The sequence below is a fragment of the Trichomycterus rosablanca genome, chromosome 16 (assembly GCF_030014385.1).
Source record: "Trichomycterus rosablanca isolate fTriRos1 chromosome 16, fTriRos1.hap1, whole genome shotgun sequence".
NCBI lineage: Eukaryota > Metazoa > Chordata > Actinopteri > Siluriformes > Trichomycteridae > Trichomycterus > Trichomycterus rosablanca.
In genome coordinates, this window is record NC_086003.1 from 17,537,923 (window position 1) to 17,556,797 (window position 18,875).

General features: G+C 41.8%; 1 protein-coding gene across 1 annotated transcript in view; it reads left to right on the forward strand.

Annotated features, from left to right (window-relative positions):
- The window catches only part of gemin5 (gem (nuclear organelle) associated protein 5), a 31,333-nt gene that overhangs the window by 5,445 nt on the left and 7,013 nt on the right, over positions 1-18,875 (forward strand). The window contains exons 8-22 of the mRNA XM_063012126.1: positions 2,074-2,286; positions 2,831-2,916; positions 3,989-4,071; positions 7,183-7,316; positions 8,788-8,861; positions 9,111-9,292; positions 9,397-9,536; positions 10,101-10,272; positions 11,297-11,509; positions 11,599-11,715; positions 12,451-12,573; positions 13,234-13,329; positions 14,638-14,775; positions 14,914-15,061; positions 17,662-17,781. Coding sequence (XP_062868196.1) covers positions 2,074-2,286; positions 2,831-2,916; positions 3,989-4,071; positions 7,183-7,316; positions 8,788-8,861; positions 9,111-9,292; positions 9,397-9,536; positions 10,101-10,272; positions 11,297-11,509; positions 11,599-11,715; positions 12,451-12,573; positions 13,234-13,329; positions 14,638-14,775; positions 14,914-15,061; positions 17,662-17,781 — 2,039 coding nt within the window. The remainder of the gene's footprint in view (positions 1-2,073; positions 2,287-2,830; positions 2,917-3,988; positions 4,072-7,182; positions 7,317-8,787; positions 8,862-9,110; positions 9,293-9,396; positions 9,537-10,100; positions 10,273-11,296; positions 11,510-11,598; positions 11,716-12,450; positions 12,574-13,233; positions 13,330-14,637; positions 14,776-14,913; positions 15,062-17,661; positions 17,782-18,875) is intronic.

The following is an 18,875-nucleotide window of genomic DNA, read 5'->3' on the forward strand; positions in this document are numbered from 1 at the left end:
CATCCAATCCCCATACTTCGGTGGATTTGTGTGTGGTCGGCTTCGCGTACAGCGAGCCACGCCCAAATCTCTGCGCTCCTTCACTTTCTGTACAGGCACCTTGGGCTTTACACAGTGTTGATAACTAGGGATGTCCCGATCCGATCAAGGCATTTTTTAACTGATCGGAATCGGCTTTACTAAACCCGATCCTAATCCCGATCTTTTGTTTTACATCAGCATGTCCGCTGTGTGGAAATAGTTTGAATTGGAAAGTGAAACAAGTCCAACAGTTTAGTGTAATGTCTGCACTGTGAGCGTTTCACGAGGCGGTAGTAGCAGAGCTGCGCTCATTACTGTAGAATTTTACTGTTTATATGGTGTGTGAGTCAAGGATCACTCCGGTTTACAAAACAACGTAGTGATGCACTTGCTTAATAAAGAAATAAATACACGGTATATTCACATATTGTCGGGAGCAGAACGCTTTATTAACTTCTTCTGTTATGGTACCGAATACCGGACAGCTAGAGTCATGCACGCTATTTCATGCACTATGGAAGCCCCAAAGGGTCAAAACACACTCACTTCAAATAGAAACGTCCATTAAACCATTGTCACAATACAAGCACTTTAAGAACTGGCTTTCCTTCATAACAAAAGAGCCTTTCCATTTTATTTTGGTATTCAGGTTTTACTGTAATGCTTTTAAGTAACTTTTATTCTTATATTCAAGTTAAGCTGCTACACAGATTTCTGTTCATTTTTAGTGCATCACTGCATTAAACAGATTTTTTTTTTTTCTTCGAATGTAAAGTTTAAAGTAAAACTGTAATTATTTCACTCATTTTGATTGATTTTGTAAAAATACAAAACATTAAGCAATAGCTTGGATGCAGCATTTTTCCCTTCAGCACTGCAGAGCTATTCAGTTGTTAAACATGTACACTGGATTAATCTGAATAACTGTAATGTAGTTGAAGTGTGCACTGTGTGAACAGTATTATCCAGTTCTTATCTAGACAATATCTAGAAAATACAAGTATCGGTTTGAGACTCGGTATCGGATCGGGATCAAAATTAATAATCGAGATTGGTATCGGGAACAAAAAAACATGATCGGGACATCCCTATTGATAACCCCACCCCTTAATCCGGTTGTTCCTACCCAGCAGACTGGAGGCCAATTTGTCTGCTGCAGGCGTTAGCCAATTTTGCCTGCCAGACGACCGGTAGCAGAGCCGAGTATCGAGCCGGGAGCTCAGAATCTCGGCACTGGTGTGGTAGCGGATTATCTTGCTGTGCCACCTGGGAACACCTGAATGTGTGGTCTGATTCTCTGATTTTTCTTTTAACATGTGGCTTTTCCATAACAGCTGTTCATAGAAATGAGAGCTGCGTACGCTTAACTCTGCAGTTATAAGGTAGTGCACTCCTTGTAGGTCACAAGTACAATAGCAACATCCTAGTAACTACCTGGAATACCAAAACATCCACCTAGCAACTTCTACCAACAGCCTGGAATAATATAGGAACTGCTAAACAATGCCACAGTGACCACCTATGGTACTACACAAAGTGTCTAGCAACCTGTAATGACATATGAATTGCTTAGCAACACCCTAGCAACCACATGGCAACAGTTTATCAATATCAGAGGATATTGGCATAGTGTTTGCTGTTCTTTTTTTACATGGTGCTTTATATGTTATTTTGCAAACTCCAAGCTCGAAAGTGGCTCCTGTCTTGCCACTCTGCCATCAAGGCCTGATTTATGAAGTGCTGCAGAGATGTTTGTCCATCCAACAGGTTTACAACCTTTGGAGCTCATGTCTTCCTGGCTAAGGCCCTTTTTATCCTGATGTCCAATTTGGCTGAATGACCAACTCTCTGTAGACATTTAAGCAGACATGGAGACCCGCTGTGTACCTGGCCCCTTGATGAAAGCTTATCCAAAAGTTCCTGCCCTGCTAGGCTAGTTTGCCAGAGGTAGTTTTAGCACAGTGTAGGAGATTTGGTGTGTAACACAACAGTATGGTGGCCTGACAATTTATCAACTGTGTCCAAATTGATGGGTATGTCTCTTTCATCTAGATTAAGTGTTGGGACCTGGCCACTCTGGAGTGCCTCTGGAATCTGCCCACGCTTGGAGGATTTGTATACTCTATGAGCTTCTCCCCGGTTGGCACAGGCTGCCTGGCATTGGGGGTCGGAGACAACATGATCCGTGTGTGGAACACACTCTCCATGCAGAACCCATACGACACCAAGACCTACTGGCAGTCGATCAAGTCCAAAGTTACTGCTGTAAGTGTCTGCATGTGAATGTTTATGATAGTGATTGTGTGGAAGGATTCATGTACAGTGGTACCTTAAAACTCAAGTGGTTCTGGGAGTGGCGTTGGGTTTAAAAGGCTTCATGATCCAACCTGGGCACAAATTTCCTTGGGTGATGCACCACTGAAGAGTGTTTAAGCTCATGAATTTGAATCTGAGCAGTGCTGCTGCCCTGGCCAGATGTCCAAAAGACACCTTTGGCCATGCCTGAATGAGGGAATGTCAAATGGGGGTTTCCCCCACTGCCGCTGTGATATGATCTCCAGGACTGGTCTCAACAAAAGCTGTTTACCGTGAGTTTTACGTAGTTGTAGTTTGTGACGGATATTTTTTGTATTAAAGGTAAATGAGTAAAGACTCATAACTTGGTCTAAAGTGCATAAATCTTGGACCCTTGATCAAGGAGACGGGGGTATGGCCGAGGCCCTGCAATGGATTGGAAAACCACAACTGTTATTGATGTATTAATATTTGCTTATTGCACATTTAGTGATATTCCTGTTCTCTTTGACAGCTGGCGTGGCATCCAGTGAAGGAGGGTTCCTTAGCCTTTGGCACAGATGATGGCAAAGTAGGCATCTATGAAGCATATTCTAACAAGTAAGAGTTCCATAACCTTTCTACTAAAGTTTTGGGATTTGGACTGTTGTGTTGTGGGTCTGAGTCCATCACAGGGTTTTAGCCATCCATGCCTCATACATTAAGGCCCTACCTAATTCACGGCTGTGGAAATCGCGTCACGGACCGTGAAATGAGCCGTTTTTAGATTTATGTTTAGCGATTTAACATTTTTATTTGCGCAGAGCATGAAATATGAGGTGGTCCTAGCAATCATACGCCAATTAAGTTAGTGTAACAGACTTTTCTGTGGTGTAGCATTCTGACAATGTATGTGTATGATGTACAGTATGTGTATGATGTATGTGTTTACGTATTGAGTGCTTTTTGTCAATCAATGGAATTAGTATGATCAATGGAAAAGTGTGCTTCTCTACACACGTGATCATCTCACTGTAGTCTGTGCTGCGCCTTAAAAGAACAAGCCAGTAAAGTATTATGATCCAGATAGTTTGTCTATGTACAGTTTATTTCTTACTTTATAAACTCGGCAAACTCTAAAGACGCTCTGTTACACTGGCAATGTAAAGCAGCTAAAAACACTACTCGGGTAACTGAGTTTGGAAAACTCCCAACCAATTATGTGGACGTTGGAGTCAAAACACGGACATCATTCAATTTATGAGTGTTACTTAATGACTGCCGTGAAATGTGTCATTTAAAAAACGAGGTCTGTGAAATTAAGCACATTGTCCCGTGAATTTAGTAGGGCCTTACTGATACATAGCAAATCAGGTCTGTGTAGATGCCCAGTCTGTTGATAGCACTGCTGAGATTTGGACCTGGATCCCAGCGGTGGTGGGCTAGCGTAATAGACCTTTTTAAACCAGTGCAGCTGTATGGAGTCGTACATGAAGGGTAAAATGAAATGTTGGTGATCAGTAGTTACGTTTTTGCATTGTCCTTGTTAATGTTAGATGTTAACTGGACATTCAGCTGAGAAAAAAGGCCAACATTGATTAGTTATATTTTTGTTCTTGGCCTGTGACACTTTAAGCTCTATGCAATGGAAAAAGTAGGAAGACTAATTCAATGTGCTTGTTTTTGTATGTAGACCTCCTCAGGTCTCCAGCACCTACCATCACAAGACGATCTACTCCCTAAACTGGGGTCCTTCCCTTCCTCCTATGTCATTTGGTACGTCGCATCTATACGCTTCACTTCATTCATGACACGCTCCTGAGCCTGGCAAATATTGAACTAGGAACATTGCCATGAATCATCAGTCACCGAAGAAAGCCCAGTGCGTACTTCAGCAGTAATTGTGTGAGATTATGTATAACTCAATTCCCTCGTGAACGTTTTGCTGGGAAATAGAGGAGCTGAAACTTCATTAGCAGACCCGCCGCAGTCGTGCACCACTTACTTTATCTACTGTATCACTGGACCGGGTGATGGAGACGGAGGAGGTGATAGATTTTATTTAAAGAGAGTCACCATCCAGAGATAATCCAGTGATGTGTGTGTGTGCTGGCTTGCTGGGCACTCTACATCAAATTATAAATATATCTTTCCTCATCTCCGTTGACTGTCTGTCTAGAGTTTTGTATGTTCTTCCTATGTCTGGTTTTTCCCATTTCCCAGAAACATGCAAGAAGTGAATATATTGCTCCATATGTATAAGTGAGCAAGTAAATGGGAGTGCTGTAACGGACAGGCTGCCCTGTCCATAGTGTATTCCTGCTCTGCGCCAGGTTGCTCCAGACCCACTGCCATCTTGACCAGGATGAAATGATTTGTGAGAATGAATAGAATAGAATCTCTTTATTTGTCATATATACAGGGGTTGGACAAAATAACTGAAACACCTGTTATTTTAGTGTGGGAGGTTTCATGGCTAAATTGGACCAGTCTGGTGGCCAATCTTCATTAATTGCACATTGCACCAGTAAGAGCAGAGTGTGAAGGTTCAATTAGCAGGGTAAGAGCACAGTTTTGCTCAAAATATTGCAATGCACACAACATTATGGGTGACATACCAGAGTTCAAAAGAGGACAAATTGTTGGTGCACGTCTTGCTGGCGCATCTGTGACCAAGACAGCAAGTCTTTGTGATGTATCAAGAGCTACGGTATCCAGGGTAATGTCAGCATACCACCAAGAAGGACAAACCACATCCAACAGGATTAACTGTGGACGCAAGAGGAAGCTGTCTGAAAGGGATGTTCGGGTGCTAACCCGGATTGTATCCAAAAAACATAAAACCACGGCTGCCCAAATCACGGCAGAATTAAATGTGCACCTCAACTCTCCTGTTTCCACCAGAACTGTCCGTCGGGAGCTCCACAGGGTCAATATACACGGCCGGGCTGCTATAGCCAAACCTTTGGTCACTCGTGCCAATGCCAAACGTCGGTTTCAATGGTGCAAGGAGTGCAAATCTTGGGCTGTGGACAATGTGAAACATGTATTGTTCTCTGATGAGTCCACCTTTACTGTTTTCCCCACATCCGGGAGAGTTACAGTGTGGAGAAGCCCCAAAGAAGCGTACCACCCAGACTGTTGCATGCCCAGAGTGAAGCATGGGGGTGGATCAGTGATGGTTTGGGCTGCCATATCATGGCATTCCCTTGGCCCAATACTTGTGCTAGATGGGCGCGTCACTGCCAAGGACTACCGAACCATTCTGGAGGACCATGTGCATCCAATGGCGGTGCCATGTATCAGGGTGACAATGCACCAATACACACAGCAAGACTGGTGAAAGATTGGTTTGATGAACATGAAAGGGAAGTTGAACATCTCCCATGGCGTGCAGAGTCACCAGATCTAAATATTATTGAGCCACTTTGGGGTGTTTTGGAGAAGCGAGTCAGGAAACGTTTTCCTCCACCAGCATCACGTAGTGACCTGGCCACTATCCTGCAAGAAGAATGGCTTAAAATCCCTCTGACCACTGTGCAGGACTTGTATATGTCATTTCCAAGACGAATTGACGCTGTATTGGCCGCAAAAGGAGGCCCTACACCATACTAATAAATTATTGTGGTCTAAAACCAGGTGTTTCAGTTATTTTGTCCAACCCCTGTACATATACACATGTACAGTACAACCAAATTTTTTTTTCGCATCTCCAAGATTATTTGGAAGCTAGGGTAAGCCATCGTACAGAGCACCTGGAGTAGAGAGCGTAAGGGCCTTGGTCAAGGGCCCAACAGTAGCAGCATGGCAAAACCAGGATTCAAACTCTCAACCTTTCGATTGATAGCCCAAAGCTCTACCCACTAGGCTACCACTGTCCCAGAAGAAGCAACCTGGTAGTGGTGAGGCTTGAACCAGCGACCTTCTGATTACTTGTCCAGTACCTTAACCATACGTAAAACCTACGCTTTTTGCAGGTGCTGTGTAGCCAGCGCAGGTAATAAAGAGAAATGCATGAATTAGGTTCTGCATATGAGTGTAGAGAGGTAGACCAGAAGTATGTAGACCCTTTTAATTGGTTGATTTGGTTGCTTTAGCTACACACAACTTACAGCTGTGTCATCTTCAGAAACACTGGCAATAACTGGGTATTACTATAGACATGAGGAAATATCAATGTGGCACTGGTATTGAGGGCAAACTAGTCATGCAAGTACCCCTTCTTCAGCAGATTTTGGGTCTGCCTCAGGGTGTCCATATAGTAGACATCTGTGTGAGATGCATTTGCAGTTTTGGAATATTTAATCCCCTGTTGCACTACCAAAAACCCCCCAAGCCAACAAGACGCGCAGACAAACACATGCCTCCTCTGACTTGTGTGAAACCACTGGCGTAGTCAGTCAGAGAGCCTTGAATTGTACAGACGATCATGCTGTTCTCTTGGTGTTTGTCATGGAAGCAGCAAGAACATGAAAACCCTTAAACATGGCCAGTTGTCTGTTAAGCACCCTGACCAGGCCAGTGGCACCGCTGAGATTCTAGCTCATATCTGTGGTGGGTATAGACTTCTGCATCGCCTGAGTGCACAGAGCCCTGTTCTGTTAGTCATTACCCATAGTCTGTACCAGACGTCATAGCTGTCATGTCTTCTGGCATTAATGATTTATGATGGCTGCCCAATAACCTTTCATGGGTTTGTGGTTTGTCCCCCCTCAGACTACTGTCAGTAGGTACTCATCATGGCTGCCTATGAGCGCCCCACCTGATTTGAAGATACTTCAACCCAGTCATCTGGATTTAGCTGGAATTAGGCATCGCCATGCACATTTTAATATTATGGCTCATCAGTATAAGTGGTACTGATATTTGGGTACGATTTGTTCTCAGGTTCAGGAGACAAACCTTCATATAGCCTGTATAGTTGTGGGGGAGAGGGAGTCATTTTTCAACATGACCCTTGGAAACTGTCAGGAGAGGCCAGCAACATCAATAAACTAATCCGGGACACGAACAACATCAAGGTAACTCGCACTTTGTTTTTGTACTTCATTACTTTGTAATGCATACCCCCCACAACATATTATTTATATTTGCTGGATAGGTGGCATGGTGGCTTGGTAGGTAGCACCATCACCTCACAGCAAGAAGGTCCTGGGTTCGATCCCCCAGGTGGAGCAGTCTGGATCCTTTCTGTATGGAGTTTGCATGTTCTCCCTGTGTCTGCGTGGGTTTCCTTTGACAGTCCAAAGACATGCAAGTGAGGTGAATTGGAGACACTACATTGTCCATGACTGTGTTCGATATAACCTTGTGAACTGATGAATCTTGTGTAACGTGTAACTACCGTTTCTGTCATGAACGTAACCATGACGTAAGACATGACGTTAAAATCCTAATAAACAAACAAACAAACTTAATAACTTAGTGATTTTGCCACCTATAGCAGCAAGAACTAAACCCAAAAGTTTTTAATAAATGGAGATCAGTCAACAGGCCCATGTTTTTTGCCAATTTACATTTTCAGCATTTAGCAGACGCCTTTATCCAAAGCGACTTACATTACAATTACAGTATACAGTCTGAGCAATTGAGGGTTAAGGGCCTTGCTCAAGGGCCCAACAGCAACAACCTTGCAGTGATGGGGCTTGAACCAGCAACCCTCTGATCACTGGTCCAGTACCTTAACCACTAGGCTACAGCTGGCCAATTTGGTTTAATTCAGCCACATTGGTGGGCAATTGGCCATTATGTGCCCATTTCAGGTCCTGTCACAGCATCTCAGTGGGATTAACGACAGAAGTCTGACTGGGCCACTTCAAACTCTCAATTTTTAATTTTATTTTGAGCTTTTCAGATGTGGAAGTGCTCTTGGATCGTTTTCTTGTTGCATAACCCAATTATGCATGAGTATTAGATTCTGCTTTGGGAATTTGCAATATTCATAAACCAGAATTCATGGTTTAGTCAGCATTGCCCAGACCCTGCAACAAAAAAGGATGGGCTTACTATCGCATTACTTCCACCATGTTTAATTGTTTGTATGATGTTCTAATTTTAGTTTATGCTAGATTGACTTTTTTAGTTCAGATAACATTTTCTCAGAAGGCTTGGAGTGTGTTTTTTTTTTTCTTGGACTAGTGCCATTTTACGCAGTCTTTTTCAAATTGTGAAGTTATGAACACTGACCTTATATGACATGAGTGGGGCCTCCTGCAGTTTCTTGACCTCCTGAATGTGTCATCGATGCACTCTTTGAGAAGTTTTCGTAGTTTCATAGTTTTTCATTGGGGGATTGTAGCTCTCAATGTGGTTCGCTGGAGTCCCAAAGATGAATACACACAAAAAAATATATATATAAATAAATCAGGAATGGGGGAAGATACCTTTTGATGACACTGAATCTTTTTACATTGGTAAATAAGTGTGGTTTTGATATTGGTTCGCATACTGATGATGAGAGGTTTCTAATACACATCTGTATGTTTTCTGCAGCACAAACTCTCCACTCACACAGATTTCAGTTGGAAGCCAGATGGGAAAGTTTTGGCCATTGGAAATGAAGACGGGTAAGCTGTTCTCTTGTTATGCTGTGGATTTAAAATATTTATGCACTTTTGTTTAGGTGTAAAATTGTAAAAAAAAATACCTCTCCAATATGGACACTGTTAAAATAATATGAGACATAAACCCTTCTGTCAACTTTCTATTGATTTCTTTATTTATTTCACCTTTTTCTTGTTGGAAACCTGCTTTCTTCTAACAAGTTTCACTTAAAACTAAAGTTAAAACTTTTTAATTTTTGTTGTTGTTTGCAGTTCTATAGAGGTGTACGCCGCACCAAATCTAAAAATACTCTGCACCGTGCAGCAGCACCATAAGATCATCAACACACTGTGCTGGCACCATCAGCACTCCACCCAGCCCGAATTACACTACTTCCTCGCATCCGGCTCCAGCAATGCACTTATCTATGTCCACGACCTACGCAATGCTATCGGTAAGGATTCAAATATTGATGATAAAAAGATTTGAATTCGCTTTCCTTAATGTTTCCTTTCTTTTTTTGTTCTAAATGATTATTTTTCTATTACATTTCTAAAGAGAGCCAATCAGAGAGTCCAGTTCTGGTCACTGAATCCTTCCGAACTCTATCCGGTCACACCAACAAGATCACAGGTCTGGCATGGAGCCCTCATCACGATGCACACCTGGTGACTGTCTGTTATGATGGTACCGCCCAGGTAAGTCACTGCCTACCATCGTTATGTATTTACCCATGAGTAACTGGAACACTTGAGTGAGCTTAGACAGTAAAATAAATGTGTTATTTTAATAATATTGCTTATATTTTAATTATGTTTTTATTAATTTACATGTTCTTTAACATTTCTTTATCCTGGTCAGGGTTGTAATGGGGTCCGGCTTTCCCAGAGTCACTGGGTGCGATGCAGTAACACATTTCGGACAAGGTGCCAATTCATCATGAGGCTCAGTTATCCCCCCTACCTGAGACATAGCTAATCATGTCTGTATGTAAATGCCCGACTGACTGACAGCACTGCTGGGGATTTGAACTCTGCATCTCAGATTTTTCAGCTCTGATGTCTGTGTGCTCAGTGTGGGCACTTCGACTAGCCCCCACACAGAAAGGGTCAATGCATGGCCGATTCCCCTACAATTATCTTCAATTTGAGCCACAGCAGCCCTTCTGTTAGTTATCAGTCTCGCTCAGGTCTTTAAGTCCGATCATATCTGCTGAATTCCACTTGTGTATTAACTGTATGTGGTGTTGTGCTCTGCTGCAGGTGTGGGATGTGCTAAAGCAGGAGCCGGTGTGTAACTACAGGGGCCATAACGGGCGCTTGCTATGCGTGCAGTGGTCCCCCGTTAACCCTGACCTGGTCTGGACAGGCGGTGATGATTTCACCGTACAGGAGTGGGCTGTGTCCAAACAGGAGCATGTTAAACCCCCAAAAAGTGGGTATAACCATTCAGTGTGTCTCTGTCTTTGCTTTGTATTTGCTGCTTTTCAGATTCTGCAAACATAAAGACCTGGCAAATTTCCTCTTTTTTCAATTTCACTATTTTCTTAAATCAAGCTTGTGTTTGAGGTATTTTCAGTTGATGACAACATTCTGTTCTTGTACGGAAAAATAATCAATAAAGCTTGAACATTTCTGAACAGTGATGACAGGCAGAGTAATTCACTCAGAAACTGGTAAAAGCACCTGGTTAACAATCTAAATACAACAATGTGGAATTTATTTCTTTATTTAGCTCCTTTTATTCTCAATCATCACACAGAGCAAACATTGATTGCAAATACTGATTTTCTGCAGGACAAAAATGTCATACCAGTGCTGGTTTGTGGGAATGAAATAAAAAAAAGAAAACGGGTGCCCAGGTGGCACAGCGGGATATTCCGCTAGCACACCAGCGCCTAGTTTCAGAACTCTCCGGTTCGAAACTTGGTGTTGCCACCGGTCGGCTGGGCACCATCTAGTGGGCATAATTGGCAGTGCCTGCAGCAGATACTAATTGTCCACCGTATCTGCAGGGTGGGGGCCGGACTATGTGTGGGTGGGTGGGTCTTCATACGCTGTTTAAGGACCCTGATTGGCAGAAGAGACGCCTGTGCAGAATGCATGGGCGAGAAGAGGAGGGCTGTGGACGTGTCGAAAGAGGCGTGTACAGCGACGTGCTCTCCTCGGATGCAATCTGGTATCTCTCAGCAGCGGAAGACAAAAATTGAGTGCGCTAAATCGGGAGGAAAATGGGGAGAAAATGCATTTAAAATTTTTTTTTTAAAGAAATGCATTAATAATAATTAATTCATTTGAATATTGAATGAGGTGGATAAAACTTCCTTAATTTAATAACATTTCCTTAATATAAGTTCATTAATTTCCTTCAGAATTGAAGTATTTTAAATATCTATATGTCTATCTATCCGTGTCTGTCTGTCTAAAAATGACCATATCGCTCATGTCGATTCTGTCAGGTAGGAGACGAGTGGAGATAGAGAAAAAGAAAGTGCCGCAGAAGAAAGCCAAGAAGAAAAAGAAGACTGGGGAAAAATCTAGGATAAAGACTGGTGAGAATGAATCTGAAGTGGGAGAGGAGGAGAAAAGAGGAAGTGGGAGTGGACCGGATGGACAGACGGAGGATGAAGCTGAGGATGAGGAGATAGAACAGGGCACCTCTGTCATCAGTGGTAACATAACTCTGTATATCCTTGTTATATGGCTCTGCTTATCCTTAGCATTGTAATAAAGCTTTTTTTTTTTGTCTTTTTGGGGTCAGAATTGACTGTGGAGACCAGTGCGGCCGCTTGTGCTATAGAGAGAGTACAAACTCGGGGAAAACCATCTCTTGCAGCGAAGAAGGATGAGAAGGAAGAAAAGAAAAAAGAGAAAGCAGGTTAGCGGGGCACATACATCAGTCAGAAACGTCAATGTAGTCGTCAAGTACAACAAAACAATCATCTAGAGAACACCAAATAAATTCAGATTGATGGCTGGAAGGGTCGGTTTGTTTTTATTACACTAACTTGTTTTGAAAAGCTGGCTTTTTTTAAGGTAGTGAGGCAAAAAAAATTTCATTAGACAATAGCACACAACGCTAGCACACCAGAGCTGACATTTCGAACTCGTTGGTTCGAAACTCGGCTCTGCCATCCGGCTGGGCAGGGCGCCTACATGAACAACGATTGACAGGGAACTCCTTATAACTGAGGAAACCTGAGCACCCACATTAAATAAGTTAAGCATAATGTTTAAAGTTTAGGGCGACTTGAACAAATTGTAGGTTGTAAAAGAAGTATTGCTGTTTAGATGTCAGCCAGCTCTAAGTTCTGCTCTAAACCTAAACGGAAGCAGTTGAAATGTATATGTAATACCATTTAAAAGGAAAAAAAGCCAGAGAATTTGTTCATCCATGAGGGGAGGAGTCAATTCCCAATAATCCTTGTGAATCAGAATATGATTTAATATTAAAAATGCAGCCTTGGTAATATTTATGAATGTTCTTCCAGCTTGATTCAGACACGATGCTCAATTTTTTTGTAAATTAAGAAAATACTGTTTTCCCACCAGAGCTATTGAAATATTCCACAAAAAGTAGATCTACCACACTGATTTGTCTTTTTCCTCCTAGATATTTCTGTTAAAAAGAGGAAACCTCGTTCCATCCTGCCGCTCAGCACCTCCATGGATCATCGGCCCAAAGAGGAGCTACAGCAGGACTGCATAACACTGGCTGCTGTAAAGCACACACAGGGTCAGCATGATGACATGCCTTTCAGTCTCACATTGCTGTGGTAGTGTTAGATAAGTGTGTTACAGCTACGCTATATGGACAAAATTATTGGGACACCCCTTTTATTTTGATATTCATGTGTTCCAGTCACAACAGTTGCTAACAGGTGTAATAAATCAGTTATATAAAGGAAAGGAAGGTCTATAAAGACATGAAGAAAAGCTTGACTAAAAAAACCCTGAATGTCAGTCCCAATGTACAGATTTGGAATGAACTGAAACATCAATTGAGGCTTTCTGGACCTGCATCAGTTCCCAGTATGACTGAATAGGCATTAATTCCCACAGACATACTTGAAAGTCTTGTGAGAGGCCTTCTCAGAAAAGTGGCTAAAAAGATCACATAGAGGTCACTTTATGTTAATACTATTTTTTAAATGAAAAGGATGTCCAACAAACTCTTAGTCAGGTGTCCAAATACTTTTGTCCGTATAGTGTCTATTATTCTTGTCTATTCAACTGTATTTTATAAATACAGTTTGTAAGAATGTTCTATTCTGGATGAAGTTATTAAGACGGTTTGACTTTTCTTTTCCTGCTTTCTGTTTTTATTCTAAATAAAAATTGTCAATCTAGTTTCATATTCTGCAGGTTTTTTATATATTGTGACTCTTTTCCACAGATCAGTTAGAAAATTGTGTACCTGGTACTGGAGAACACATCCAGCTCGGTTTATTCACAGACAGGAAAGCCCTCTACAGGATGTTCCAGGAAGAAGGTAAATTCTGCAACAGTGAAACTACAGAATAATCTCACACACTTATACACCACAGTCTAAATCAGAGGTTTTCAAGCAACCGCCTGTCAGGGGACATGGGATGATGGGTTATTAGTAGGGCCCTTCTAAATTCACGGACTTTGTGTTTTCAAACGTCACAGATTTCATGGATTTTTAAAGAAAAGTGCCACATTTTAGTTATTAAATTACACTTATAAATTAAATTCTAGAATAAACGGAAGCAACAATACACAGCACAGCCTACCCTAACGGTTGAATGTAAACCTAGAACATCCAGCGATGGTGTGAGGCCTACCCGAGTAGTGTTTTTAGCTGCTTTAGACTTTGACATCTTGCACATTTTGACTTAGCGATTGCTAACTGAATTGCCGTAGGATTGCTAGGACTGCTTCATAGTGAAAATTAACCAGTAAACGTGAGACACTTCAACGCTATGCAAATGAAAAATGATAAATCACTAAACACAAAGTTTGAATTTCACAGCAAATTGCATATTACAATGGAAATGGCTCATTTTATGGCATTCTGTGACTCGATTTTCACATTCTTGAATTAGGTAAGGCCTTACTTATTCGATTTGCCTACGTTTACAAATAAATCTGAAGATTATACTAAAATACTAGCGTTTGATATAATTATTAGTATATCACGTTTCCCTTCATTACAGTATTCTAAAATGCTGACTTATTCATCATCATTTTATCTTCACTTTTTACCGCTGTGTTATCCTGATCAGGGTTGTGGTAGGTCTGGCTTCTTCGGGATCACTAAGCATATTGTAGTGACACAGGATGCCTCCCACAACCCCCCTCTTCCTATCCCCGGTTGTTCTTCCTTCCTGAAGTTTTACAGAAAGACCTGGCTCACAATGTTTAAATGAATTCCAGTGTAGGATTTATATAAGTGGGACAGTGGTAGCCTAGTGGGCTTTGGGCTATCAATCAAAAGGTTGAGAGTTCGATTCCTGACTCTGCCATGCTGCCACTGTTGGGCCCTTAAACAAGGCCCTTAACCCTCTCTGCTTCAGGAGGGCTGTATAACCGCTGACCTGTGCTCAGACCTCAGCTTCCAAACAAGCTGGGATATGCAAAGAACAAATTTCATTGTACTGTACACCTGTATCTGTATATATGACAAATAAAGGCATTCTATTTGATTCTATATGCTATTTAAAAGTGACCATGTGAATGTGCGTCATTTCCGCCTTGGTTCCAAACCTTGTCTACAAACTATATGGGAATGCTAATTTTTACATTTAAATTGCTTTGCTTTGCTGGTTCGCTGCAGAGGAGAGCCATGTGCATGCAGGTCACTATGATTCAGTGACTTATCTGAGACTGTGGAAAGGTGATCTGACTGGGGCTCTACAACTGGCCACAGAGAAAGGAGAGCTGACCGATCATCTGCTGAGCTTAGCACCTATGGGTAAGTATTTATACATTTACAGACTTACAAACAGTCAGCAGTAAGTTGCTTTTACATTTAGCTAACGTAGCTAGCAATGCAGCATGTCATGTTCATTAATAACAGAATTGAAAAAAGTCATTTTTCTGTTCATTCTAGCTGGTTATCAGGTGTGGGCGAGGACAGTGGAAGCCTATGTGAAGCAGCTGTGTATGCAGGAGCAGTTTCTCAAAGCCGCCTCACACCTCGTGTCCATTAACAAAATCTACGAAGCCATCAGCCTCCTCAAAGCTCATCACTTGTACAGGTAAGAGATTATTTGCTTATTAATATCTATTGGTGTGTGCACTGTAGGGTGCCACATTGCGCTACACTTAGCACTTCTCAATCCACAGACAGGTTCATGTATTGCAAATATGCATTTATCTGAGCAGCTAAAATACACTAAATGGACAAAAGTAATGTGACACCACTTCTAATTATTGAATTCATGTGTTTCAGCCAGAGCAGATGTAATAAATATAATATATGAAAGAAATTATATACTTTGGACTTTGCAGCAACAGGTTAGGGAAGGCTGTTTTCTCTTACAGCATTAGAAGAAGAAGAATGCATTTATTTGTCATATATACAGGTCCTTCTCAAAAAATTAGCATATTGTGATAAAGTTCATTATTTTCCATAATGTAATGATAAAAATTAAACTTTCATATATTTTAGATTCATTGCACACCAACTGAAATATTTCAGGTCTTTTATTGTTTTAATACTGATGATTTTGGCATACAGCTCATGAAAACCCAAAATTCCCATCTCAAAAAATTAGCATATTTCATCCGACCAATAAAAGAAAAGTGTTTTTAATACAAAAAAAGTCAACCTTCAAATAATTATGTTCAGTTATGCACTCAATACTTGGTCGGGAATCCTTTTGCAGAAATGACTTGCTCAATGCGGCGTGGCATGGAGGCAATCAGCCTGTGGCACTGCTGAGGTGTTATGGAGGCCCAGGATGCTTCGATAGCGGCCTTAAGCTCATCCAGAGTGTTGGGTCTTGTGTCTCTCAACTTTCTCTTCACAATATCCCACAGATTCTCTATGGGGTTCAGGTCAGGAGAGTTGGCAGGCCAATTGAGCACAGTAATACCATGGTCAGTAAACCATCCACCAGTGGTTTTGGCACTGTGAGCAGGTGCCAGGTCGTGCTGAAAAATGAAATCTTCATCTCCATAAAGCTTTTCAGCAGATGGAAGCATGAAGTGCTCCAAAATCTCCTGATAGCTAGCTGCATTGACCCTGCCCTTGATAAAACACAGTGGACCAACACCAGCAGCTGACATGGCACCCCAGACCATCACTGACTGTGGGTACTTGACACTGGACTTCAGGCATTTTGGCATTTCCTTCTCCCCAGTCTTCCTCCAGACTCTGGCACCTTGATTTCCGAAAACAGTACTTTGGACCACTGAGCAACAGTCCAGTGCTGCTTCTCTGTAGCCCAGGTCAGGCGCTTCTGCCGCTGTTTCTGGTTCAAAAGTGGCTTGACCTGGGGAATGCGGCACCTGTAGCCCATTTCCTGCACACGCCTGTGCACGGTGGCTCTGGATGTTTCTACTCCAGACTCAGTCCACTGCTTCCGCAGGTCCCCCAAGGTCTGGAATCGGCCCTTCTCCACAATCTTCCTCAGGGTCCGGTCACCTCTTCTCGTTGTGCAGCGTTTTCTGCCACACTTTTTCATTCCCACAGACTTCCCACTGAGGTGCCTTGATACAGCACTCTGGGAACAGCCTATTCGTTCAGAAATTTCTTTCTGTGTCTTACCCTCTTGCTTGAGGGTGTCAATGATGGCCTTCTGGACAGCAGTCAGGTCGGCAGTCTTACCCATGATTGCAGTTTTGAGTAATGAACCAGGCTGGGAGTTTTTAAAAGCCTCAGGAATCTTTTGCAGGTGTTTAGAGTTAATTTGTTGATTCAGATGATTAGGTTAATAGCTCGTTTAGAGAACCTTTTCATGATATGCTAATTTTTTTAGGTTTTCATGAGCTGTATGCCAAAATCATCAGTATTAAAACAATAAAAGACCTGAAATATTTCAGTTGGTGTGCAATGAATCTAAAATATATGAAAGTTTAATTTTTATCATTACATTATGGAAAATAATGAACTTTATCACAATATGCAAATTTTTTTAGAAGGACCTGTACATATACAGTACAACAAAATTCTTCCTTCGCATATCCCAGTTTGGGGTCAGAGCGCAGGGTCAGTCATTATACGGCACCCCTGGAGCAGACAGGGTTAAGGACCCAACAGTGGCTGCATGGCAGAGCTGGGATTCGAACTCTCAACCTTTCAGTTGATAGCTCAAAGCCCTACCCACCAGGCTACCACTGTCCCAATGTCTATAAAGAAAAGCTTGGTATAAGGAAACTTCAATGGCCTGCACAGAGCCCTGACCTCAGCCCCACTGAACTGCTTGGGAATTAACTGGAACATCAGTTAAGGCTTTCTTGACCAACATCAGTGCCCAACCATACGTATGGTCTTTTGACTAAATGGGCACAGATTCCCACAGACATACTTCAAAGTCTTGAAGAAGCCTTCTAAGAAGAGTGGCTGTTGTTATAGCTGAAAAGCTCACAAAGGCCACTCTATTTTAATACCATTTGTGTCTAAAATGGGATGTCCAACAAGTTCAGGTGTCCAAATAGTGTCTTTCCATGTGCAAATGTCTTATTAAATTTTGTTTATGTAGCCTCCAACACCATAATAAATTCCCAACATCTAGCAATACTAGCTAAAATCTGCTTCAGTCTCAGTTCAGCCATGCTCATTAATCAAAGCTTTATGTGCATTATGCTTAATATTATGTGAAAGCTAAGAATAATATGTGGGTTTCATCCACAGGGAAGCTATCGCTCTGGCTAAGGCACGACTGCAGCCCGAGGATCCTGTACTGAAGGATCTATATATGAGCTGGGCCACAGTGCTGGAGAAGGATGGACACTACACTACTGCTGCCAAATGGTAGGTTATTACCATTAGACTTGATTTAAAAAAGAATAAGTTGCCGCATTGAACACACAAGATTAACGCATTTATATCTTGGAAGGGAGGAAGCTTCTTCAATCTGTGATTTCTGCAGAATACCTCTTTTCATTAAACACATACTGACTGAATGTACTAAATAATCACAGGAACGACAATCTCTAACAATACCAAAGACTATAAGAAAAATCTTTAACCAAGCCAAAATTAAAACAATCATTTATTTCTTGAGAATTTGCATAAAAGAGAGCATTTAAAGAACAACATAAGAACAGACTGACATGAAAATGAACTACCCCTCCTGCTGTGAATATAACCATGGTGTAAGCACGGAGTAAAACATTTAAATAAATAAATAAATAAATATAAATGAAAAGAATAAATTAAGCTTGTATTGTACACTGCATGACTAAAAGTATGTGGACACCTGATAATTCCCACCATATTTGCTTGCTGAAAAACCAATTCAGTATTGGTACTGGACAATGGAGGGTTTTATTTATTTATTTATTAGGATTTTAACGTCATGTTTTACACACTTTGGTTACATTCATGACAGGAACGGTAGTTACTCATTACACAAGATTCATCATGTTAAACAGTCATGGACAATTTAGTATCTCCACTTCACCTCACTTGCATGTCTTTGGACTGTCGGAGGAAACTTACACAGACACAGGGAGAACATGTAAACTCCACACAGGAAGGACCCGGTCTGCCCCACCTGGGGATTGAACCCAGGACCTTCCTGCTGTGAGGCGACAGTGCTACCCACTGAGATACCGTGCCGCCCAACTGAGGGTTCAAGTTGTTGGATGACATGATTAATCACTATGGAAAATGACTGCCAACAATGCAAGAGTTGAAAGGAGTTGTACTTTGTACCAATCCAGCTGATGCTTGGCACTGCTCATGGTAATCTTAGGCTTGTGTGCAGCAGCTTGGACATAGAAACCCCATCCAGGACGTTCTTGCTAATGTTACATCCAAAGGCAGTTTGGAACATGATAGTGATGGTACAGAAATATAACTCTTATTGTTTGCAACTATGCACTTCGCCAAGTAAGGTGTGT